This window comes from Hipposideros armiger, unplaced genomic scaffold, assembly GCF_001890085.2.
Source record: "Hipposideros armiger isolate ML-2016 unplaced genomic scaffold, ASM189008v1 scaffold_94, whole genome shotgun sequence".
NCBI lineage: Eukaryota > Metazoa > Chordata > Mammalia > Chiroptera > Hipposideridae > Hipposideros > Hipposideros armiger.
This window is the reverse complement of record NW_017731444.1, coordinates 4505435-4515508: the sequence shown is the minus strand read 5'-3', so window position 1 is coordinate 4515508 and position 10074 is coordinate 4505435. Positions and strand designations below refer to the sequence as shown.

General features: G+C 52.8%; 1 protein-coding gene across 1 annotated transcript in view; it reads right to left on the bottom strand.

The window, feature by feature from the left end:
• Window positions 1-10074, bottom strand: part of BPIFB3 (BPI fold containing family B member 3) — a 32811-nt gene that overhangs the window by 14269 nt on the left and 8468 nt on the right. Inside the window, exons 3-11 of the mRNA XM_019645695.1 lie at window positions 9499-9655; window positions 7573-7677; window positions 7284-7449; window positions 6280-6382; window positions 5650-5741; window positions 5333-5512; window positions 3574-3627; window positions 1610-1780; window positions 658-725 (exon numbers count right to left, since the gene is read on the bottom strand). Coding sequence (XP_019501240.1) covers window positions 658-725; window positions 1610-1780; window positions 3574-3627; window positions 5333-5512; window positions 5650-5741; window positions 6280-6382; window positions 7284-7449; window positions 7573-7677; window positions 9499-9655 — 1096 coding nt within the window. The remainder of the gene's footprint in view (window positions 1-657; window positions 726-1609; window positions 1781-3573; window positions 3628-5332; window positions 5513-5649; window positions 5742-6279; window positions 6383-7283; window positions 7450-7572; window positions 7678-9498; window positions 9656-10074) is intronic.

Here is a 10074-nt window from a genome sequence, read left to right as displayed (position 1 = left end):
TTGGGTGCCTATGGCTCAGGACGGGCAGATCTTAGAGACCCCTAGGAAAGCCCTCCCCCCACATCCAGGGGAGGGACAGACAGGTGCCAGGCCCCAGGCCACGGTGACAGCACTGGAACTGGATAGTGGAACCCAGACTGCAGACCTACTGCCAGGGACAACCCACTGTGCCAACCTAGGGTTTGTAAACTTTAAAGTGCTATACCTGTGTAAGGAAGGATTGTCACCAACATCGTCATCTTGCCTATTATGATTATCTTGAGGCTTAGTTCCCATGGGGGTGGAAAGATTAGAGAATGAACTAGTCCGCATGAATTGCAAAGCATTTTACCACATTCAAGGACAGTTATCTCTGTGGCTAGCCTCTGGGACGGATAACTCAGGAGTTTGGACTCCACATCCTGGCCACAGGTTTATCTCCAGGACCAGGTTTTGAGCAGGTGCAGTGGAAGACGCCTGCTCTGGATCCTGTGTCTCTGAGCTCCGGATGCCTCATCTGTAAAAGGGGCTAACACCGTCCCCTACCCGGCGGGTCCTGGAGGCAAGGACGATGCTGGTAAAACACCTGCAACTTGGTTGGTGCCCAATAAATGGGAGGAGGTTCCTGTTGCTTCCTAATTCTTGTTCCTATAGACAAGGCCCAGGACCCCATGTTACCGTTCCAGGGACAGCGATAGGTGCAGCTTGGTGGCAGAAGGAGACAGCTGGGCACTTAAAGTCATAACCTGCAGGGGGAAGGCAGGCAGAGGTTACACTCACATTCAGCAGGAGCTTGAGGACAGGTCTGCCTTGGCCTACAGGTGAATTTCCACCATCCATTCCTTCCACTAACCCTTACTGAAGCCCTACTGTGTGTTAGGGTCCATGCTGGGCTATAAGGAGGTAACCTGAAGGTTCTGGTGTTCAAGAGCCAGAGTATGAAAACTGAGGGTGATCGGTGTTGTTTGGGGCTGCAGGAGCTTGAAAGACCCTCAGTCCAGCCTGCAGTGGGGCAAAGAAAGGCATCCCAATGAGGTGACATGGGAGCTGAACCTTGAAAGATGAGGAATTAGCCAAGGGAAGGGGGCAGATGGCACTGCAGCGGGTGGACACCGCACAAACAAAGGCAGGGAGTGGGACCTGGTAGCCCTGAGTCACTGAGGCTTAGGGCGCAAGGACAGGAAAGGCAGAGGATGCAGCAGGGAGGCAACGAATGGTGCTAGGGAGCCGGGACAGAGAGTGAGCCGGGAGGGACCTGTCTTCGCCCAGGTGTACGTTTGGGAAAACTTGTAGAGGTGAGGTAGAGGGGAGCATACTGGAGCTGGGGGGCCAGGAGGAAGCTGGAGGGTCATCCAAGAGAAATCTGAGCACTGAGGCTGGGAAGATGGGAAGTCATTCCTGAGACCCTTAGGAAGCAGTCGACAGGCCTTGGGCTCAGTCACATGTTCAATGAGGCAGGAGTCTAAGCGGGTACTCAGGTCTCAGCTCAGATGATGGCAGCGAAGCAGAGGAACTCCCTGTGCTGTGCCACCTGAAATCGGGAGGAAGACAACCTCCCCCCCCAGCAGCCTCTATAGGGTCAGCCCCACTCAGAACCCCAGTGCTGGGCTCCCTTCGCTCATCCACTCACCCCGTTTAGCTCGAAGAGGGCTTCAGGGGTCCCTGCAGGGAGGTAGGACAGCACGTGGATGACAGCTGGGATGGAGACTGTGGCCTTCTTGCTCTGGAGCGTGACTGTAGGTACTTCCTTCACCCGCAGTGAGAGCAGGAGCTGCTGGCCTGGGGGCAACTTCACCAGGACCTGGAGAGAGGCAGGGGCAGAGCAGGGGGCGTGAGAGCAGCTTAGACGCCCTACTAATAGAATCAGTCAGTGAGTCAACAAACACTCATTGAACGCCTACTGGGCACCAGGCACCATGCTGAGCACTGACGTTACAGCCTGAACCAGACAGGCCTGGTCTCAGCCCCCATGAGGCTGACAGTCAGATGGGGAGACACCAGCCCATGGAACAACCAAATTAGATTCTCGCTGTTCCTCTAACTTGCCGGGCACACTCCCACCTCAGGGCCTTTGCACTTGTTCTTCCTTCCACCTGGAAATGTTTTCCCCACATACCTGTATGGTTCCCTCTGTCATCTCCTTCAGCCTTCTGCTCAAATGTTGCCTCCTCAGAGCACCCTGTTTAAGAGCACTACCCCTGTGCTCCTAATCTGCCTGTCACTCCATTCTCTTTCACTTCCTGACACTGTGTACCTTCTACTTATGCATTTGTTCAATGTCTGTCACCCCCACCAGAATGGCAGCTCCTCGAACACAGAGGCTTTTGTCTACTCGTCACCTTTTACTCCTTCTGGATGCCCAGCACCCAGCACAGGGCCTGGTACATAGTAGGTGTTCAGTGAATATTTGTTGACTGACTGATTGAATCACACAATCAGGAAATCCTGAGTCTCATCATCATAACATCATGGAATTATGGAAGTGCTGGAAACCAGAGTCACAGAAGCTTGGAGTCACTTAAATGCTAGCATCTGGGGGGCCAACTCCTCAAGCCCAGACTTCCAGAGTTGCAGGGTCATACAGCTAGGGAACCACCAGATTCCACCCTCACGTAGCCACAGATCCTGAAGCTCTAGAACCAGCCTCAGAGCTGGGGCCATGACTCTGCAAGGCCAGCAAGCGGAGAGCAAAGGCTTCAGCTTCCAGAGCCAGGCCCAGGCTCCCTGACCTGGAGGGATATGACCCAGCTCGTTGCATTCATGGGTCCCTGCTCCTGCCACCTCTGCCTCTCCCAAGTCCCTCTCCACCATCTTACAACTCCTGCCCTCAGGAGGTGCTTCTCAGTGTCTAGCCCCAATCTTATCCCTTGCTTGAGACTCCTATGCCCTTTAGCCAAGAAGCTGAGGCCCCAACCACACCCACTAAGGCTGGTTTGAATCATCACCTTCAAATATTCACAGTTTTTCCATATCCCCAAAATTAGCTTCCCTCTCCATCTTCTCTGGTGGAAACCCAGACCTTCTGGGGCTCTTTCCAAACTTTATCAGAACCTGCTGCTAGGTAAGGACCTTGGAGTAGTGATTTCAACCTCAGTATGAATTCAGAGACTCGTAGCTGGAAAGTATCTGGTCCAGCCCCAGTTGAATGGACAGGAGAGCTGAGGCCAGGCCCTTCGGTCATGTACTGATGTCCACGAGTTACACCTCCCTGAATCTTCTCCCTTCTCTTTCCTTCCCAAGGCCAGTGCCCTAAGTCTTTTCTCTGGAGACAGAGACGACCAAGACCCAGATGAAGTAAGGCAGTTGGGGTGAGGAGACTCAGTAACCTAGAAAGAATCTTCTGTCCTCTCCCTGATAGAAAAGGAACAGCCTCAGGACAAATGCCCAGTTGGCTTCTGGGGCAGCTAAACCCTGGTCCTTTCCACTCTGCTATCAGGAAAGGATACGATGTTAGCCATTCACACTTTAGTGTGAATTTAGATTCAACATGCAGTTGCAGCTATTTGGAGAACTGTATTGAGAAAGATTCTGGAGTCCATTCAGGCTCATCAGGAAAGAGTTACAGCGATCAAAAATCATGACAGCACCACTCACCTCAGGGACCAAAGCCGCCAGGTCTGTAGTTGTCAACGGGACATTGCTGGGAACCTGCACCCAAGACCAAAGGAGAGGAGGGGGGAGGAACACAGGACAGGGATCCCTCAGCACACACACAGTTTTGTCCATACCGCAACCCCTCCCACCACCACCACCACCACCACCCCGCACCAATTACATACACATCGCTACAAACACTCATGTTCCTTTCTTTGGCCAATGATTACTGAGCACTTGCTACATGCCAGGCACGGGCTCAGGGCTGTGCCTGCCTTTGTTAATTTCACATTTACAACAGCTCAAAGATGTGGGTGCTATGATTACTCCTATTTTACAGACACGGAACCTCAGGCTCCTGTCCAGACTCGTAAGTTGGTAAGTGGAGGCACCAGGATTTCACTGGGGCCGGCGAACTCCAGAACCTACGAACCACTCTGCCTCCGATCACAATCTGAAGGCCAGGGATCTGACCACAAACATTTTTGCCTTTTGCCCAAACAGTGTTTTTAAAAACTATGAATTTGTTTCCGGTATACACAAATCAGGAAATTTCATATATGATTTTGCCAGTTTGGGGCTGAAAAGTTGGAAAATCTAGTCACACTGAGCCTGTACCCACTACCCAGCCCTTGGGGAAGGTGAATGGCAGCTGCCTGAGAAATGGGGCACAGGCTCCCCAGTTCACTATAGTCCACCAGGCCTGCTTCCCTTATTCTGCTAATCAATAAGGGCTCTGCCCCCTGGGCCCTGGTGATTGAGAGCCCTGAACTACACATGTCCACTTCTCGGAACAGACCTGTTCGCATGTCGCATGGATAAACACACAGACACACTCTCTCCTGCTCACAGGATTCCCAGACTCTCACCCAACAAAAGGCTGTCACTTGGTGGGGGTGGACAGTACCTGAGGATAGCACCTGGCCTCTGGGATCCCTCTCTCTTTACACACAAACACACACACACACACAGAGCGCTCAGACACACACATTCTCACCCTCAGTCTCTGCCTGGTTGACTGCCACCTCTCTCAAGCTAGAAGACACCTGCCTCCCAGTTCAGGAGCCTATTCCAGTGTTCTCTGGACCATACATGCAGGAAGTGAGCGATCAACCCATGTTCCCTCGGATCTGAGCTTCAGGCTGGGTAGCGGTAGCAGTAGGGGTGGAGGTGGAGGCAAGTGGCTTAGAGCTCACTGTCTTTGGAGAGGGCTGGGCTGAGACCAAAAAAAAAAATGCCTCTGGGTGAGGCTTCTGGGGGCTGGGCCTTCCAGACATCTGTGAGGTGTGAGAGGGTCCGGAATGAAAGCAGAGAGATCTCAGAAGCTTCAGAACAAATAACTTTTGGAGTCCAACCCTAGTTTTCTTTTCTTCAACTCTAATCTGCTCTTGAGAGAGCAGTAGAAACATTAGCCATCCACACTTTAGTGTAAATTTGGACTTTGACTCTGGAAGGGCTCATCTGGTGCAAGGATGGAAAGTTGCTACATTTCATATATCAGTTCTGACTAATTGAAAGTGACTTCCTGGAGTGCCATGTTGAGAAGGATTCAGAAGTCCCATTTAGAATTTAGCCAAGCAGAGGGCCATTATCGATTAGCAATGTTTGCCACAGGACAAGAGTGGGCATGTGCATGCTATAAACTTGTCCAACTCTGTCCAATTATGGAGAAAAGGGCTCATCGAGACTAATCAATGATGATATGACTGGGCCATTGCTAGCATTATCAGGGCACAGCAGGGCAGGGTGCCACACTTACCAGCTCAGGGGTGATGTCTATGTTGAGGGCACTGTTGGTTTGCAGGAGCCCAAATACGGTGTTGAAGAGGAACAGAGGCACGGTCACCTGGGATGTGTGGTCCTCCTTGGGAGGCACCTTGACAGGTTTGTGGGGCTTAGGGAAGTCAATTACGTCACCAGCTAAGCTCTTCACAATGGGCTGCAGGGGCAGGAGACAGGACATGGGAGGATCTCGGGTCGGCTCACTCATGTGGCTTTGACCCAGCATCTCCAATGTGGCCTCCACCAGTACCCCACCACACCCCAGCAGTTGGCAGGGCCTCGGAGGGCACTCACGTTGATGTCCAGCTCTATGTACTGGTTAGAGGTAAGAGGCAGGGTGGCCAGAGAGAATTCCACAGTTCCAAGAGCCCCAAGGGGCACCAGACCTGCATGGGGAGAGGAGGAGGGAGAAAGGCCCCATGAGCCCAGCCCCCAATAACAGGCCCTACTTCCATTTACTGAGTGCCTAGCACTCCACTAAGTTTTCACATGGGCACTACTGTCTTCCTCGTTTTACAGATAAAAACACTGAGGCTCAGACAGAGGAAGCCAACCCGCCCAAGGCCATGCAAACCAGAGTGGCAAAGCCAGGATNAGTGCTCGCCCCAGACTGGCTCCAGTAACCTCAGGGTCTCTCACAGAAGGAAAGATTCCCACAACGAGAAACCAGCCAGTTTCCGTGGCTTAGAGAAAAATGGGCACCTCTCAAGCCCTGTGATTCTGTCCTCGGGCCACCCATCCCTGCCTTTGCCCCTCTCTGAGCCCCAGTTTTCTCATTTGTAAAATGGGCTTTTTCTCCCATCACCCTCCAGGTACCCCCTCCTAGGGTACATTCGTTCTGTTATTCAGATAGGACAGCAGGATGGTCGCAGGGTCAATGGTTGGGGGCCTGGACAAGGCCAGCGCTACTGCAGGCTGCCTTACCCACTCCTGCAGCTCCACGACAGGTAGGTGGGGGTTCGCAGCCTCCTGTCAGCTCCTCCACCCTCTCAGGGCTGGGGGCGGCTCTTATATGCCCACAACAGCTCTGGGGACACAAAAGGGTCACAGCCGCCAGAAACCCGTCAATGTGTCATGTCAGAAGCAAATTGCGGTTTTCCCTGCAGGCCTAGCTAAGCCTTCCTTCTGGGGAAAGAGAGAAGGGGAGTTGAGGTACTGGGGTGGGTGCCCAGGGACTACAGAGACAGCCTCCTCCCCCAAGAGCTGGGGACAGGGTTGGAGCATTCAGCCCACTATAGGGTCTCTCTCCAGGGTTCCCCAAGGTCCACCCAGTGACACAGAACCCACCCTGCCTCCCCACCTACCCCAGCTAAGGCCCAGGGAGGGAAGGAAGGAGCTAAGTCTGCTGGGTCTTCTAACCCTCTGCCGCCCCTCACCCCAGGCTTGGCATGGAGCCAGTGCTGGGGCCTGGAGCAAGGAACTCCGGACTGATTTGGGGGACGGGCACCAACTCCACCTCCACCTCCCAAGTCCAAGAGCAAGCCACTTTATCCCCTTCCTGAGGCCGGGGACAAATGATGGTGGAGAGAAAGTTATTTATTCACCCATTCATTCATTCATTCATTCATTCATTCTTCAGCAGGCATTTATGGAGCACCTACTGTTTGCTAGGTGCTAGGGTTACAGCTGTAAACAAAAGAGACAAACCCTCTGCCCTGAAGGAGGTGAGGTAAAAAGAAACAAGTGAATTAATTTTAATAGTATAGTTTATTTAACCCCAATATATCCAAAATATTATCATTTAACACTTAATTAATATAAAAAAANCTGCCAGGTCCCATCCACCAGGGCCCGCCTTGGTCACGCCCACCCCTGGGCGTGTGGACGCTGATGAGGGGCGAGTTGGGTGGCCCTGCGAGTGTCCTAGTGCCCATGCCCTCCTCTCATCCCCTGTCTCCCTGCATGTCCCCTATTTTGCATGTCCTTGCGCCCTCTTCCCCCAACCCCTCCAGTGAGCTCCAGGCAATGGAGTAGGTATCTCCCGGGAACATGAGATGGAAGTCCTTGGGGGTCAGTGGGATGGAGGTCTCTGGGAAGGGGTACAGGGGTGGGATCCAGGGAAGAACAGTAGGGTGGGAGTCCCTTGAAGAGGAACTAGAGTGGGAGGAAATAGGGGAGCAGTGGAGTAGGCATGGGAAGACAATAGGATGGGGGTCCCCGAGGGGCAGTGGGTGAGGTGGGAAGCAGTAGGGTAGAGGTCCCCAAGGGCACACTCACCCAGAGCCATGCAGGCGCACCTTGGTGTGCAGTTTCAGCTGCACCCCAAACCCTGGCAGTAGCTTCAACGACACCTTTGGCAGCGTGAGTTCCTCGATCTTCAGCCTGGGATGGGAGTCCAGGGGAGAGCCACTCATTTTTACCCCACTTCCACCCTCCAGGCTCACACACATGCAACCCAAGTGGGTTCTCACACACAGCTTCCCATAGTTCATTATTTTCCTCTGTCCTCCAGGCCTTTGCCCAGGCTGTTCCCTCTGGCTGGAACACCTTTCCCTTGATTCTCCTTCCACTCTGCCTCCACCTTCAGCTAGCTGATACCTGTGGGGTCTCCTGATTTCAGCTAGGGTGTCTCCTCCTCCAGGAAGCCCTCCTTCCTGCTTCTCTGACTCAGGCAAATGCCCTCCTCTGAGCAGCTCCCACACCCTTCCTGGGCTGCCTCCATCACTGCCCTGAACTTACAGGGTCATCAGTGTCGGACTCAACCTCATACTGGGGGTTCTCTGAGGCAAAGACGATGTCTGGTTCATGTCTGAGGCCCAGCCTCATCCAGCTGAGGGGGGAGGGGAGGATTCTACAATGGGAGGGAGACTGGAACTATTAATAATAATAATAAATAATAATAACAGTTAATATTTACTGAGCATTTGCTGTGTGCCGGCCTCTTTTTTAGCTGCTTGACACAGGTTAATTCACTGACCTGGCGATAACCCCATGAGTAGCTGCTCACAGTGCAGCCAGTAAAAGCTCTACCGCTGACCGTTCAAATCCTAGCTCTACCGCTAACCGACGGTGTGACCTTAGGCAAATCACATTGCTGCCCCATGCCTCAGTGTCCCCATCTGTAAAATAGAGATATTGACAATTCCAACCACAGAGTGACACACAGCGATCCTCGAGCCATGTCAGCATCATCTCCCTTTCCCGACACCCACTTGCTGTTCTGAGAGCGGGGCACCCATTCCCCCCTCTCCCCGCCAGCACCTCATTCCCTCCTGTACAGTGACCCTTCCCCACACCCTGGCTCCTGGCCCTCCCTCTTCAATTTGGGGCCTGTCATTTGACCTTCCCCTGATTCACCACCAGCGGTGGACTGGTTCCCACCTGCTTAGCTCAAGCAGCATGGCCTGTGATTAAACACTCAGACATCGCACTACCACCGTTCCCTAGCTGGGTGAGCCTGGCCCCTTCACTGCCTGAGGCCTCCACCTCTTCGCCTGTTAAATGTGGTTGATAGCAGTTCTACCTCTGGATTCTATGGGATAATTCATTTACAATGCTAAGTGCTGTGCCAGGCACACAGAAAACCCTGGCTAGGTGGTATTAAGTTGTAAATATTAGCTAGTATGTGATTTTGTTCATTCAAAAATATTTTTTGAGCATACAGTATGTGTCAAGCACGATTTGTAATACTGGGACACAGCAGTGAATAAACCAGACGAAACTTCTAGCACCCCTGGGGTTTATAATCTAGCAGGGAGGACAGAAAATAAACCAGTGAAATCTATGGGGTTCCAGGGAATGATATGTTTCCTGGAGAACCTGAAGAAAGGGAGGGGACAAGCAGGTGCTGGTCAGGGCAGGGCTCTTTGGAGCAGATGCCTAAAGGGGAGCTGTATGGATAGCTGGATTAGCCCAGAGAGACTGAGCAACTTGCCCAGGTCACACAGTGAGTAACTGGAATTGAACCTCAGAGCTGGAACCCTCAACCAAAGGGGCATGCTGCCATTCCTGTCCTGCCCAACATGTAGTAGGCTCTTTATTTTCTGACTCAGGTCCCCGGGGCTCCCCACATCACCTTCATTACCTGCCAACGAATTAAAGAGAAACAATCTCTCTTCTTTTCCCTGAACTAAAGAAAAGACCAGCCTTTCTGTAGGGCACACAGTAGGTGGGCAGTCGAGAGGCCACACTGCCGTGACTCACCCAGAGAGCTCTTCGATAACACCAAAAACCCCTCCGTAGCCCAGCAGGCCACCTCCTCCGAGCAGGCCCCTGGAGCCTAGGAGGCCCTGGTTCACTGATGTGACCGTCCCCAGCACGTTTTGTAGAATGGGCCCCTCAATCAGCGAGTTCTGGATGGCTGCAGAGAAGGTGGGGGAAGATAGGTTCATTTTACAGATGGGGAAACTAAGCCCCAGAGAGGTGCAGAGACTTGCCCAAAGTCACACAGCAAATCTGGTTTGAGGCCAATAGTATGACTAGGGCTCTTGACCTTGGGCTGTCCTGTAGCACCGACAACGAGGACAGAAGCAAAGGAGAGAGCACACAGCCACCAAAGCTTGATCAAGATGGAGGAGAACTCGGCTCCTCCTGGGCACCCCTGGCCTGACTCTATACAGATTGTGAGAAGGGCAAGACAGAAGGAACCTCCTCGTGGAGGTTGGGGCAGGTGGGGGTGGCCTCCCTGAAGCATTTCTTATTCATGACTGCTCTACTTTATCCATGAGACTGTCACTCTCATGTGTTGGGCCCTGGAGCACAAAATGTCTAGTAGAGTTC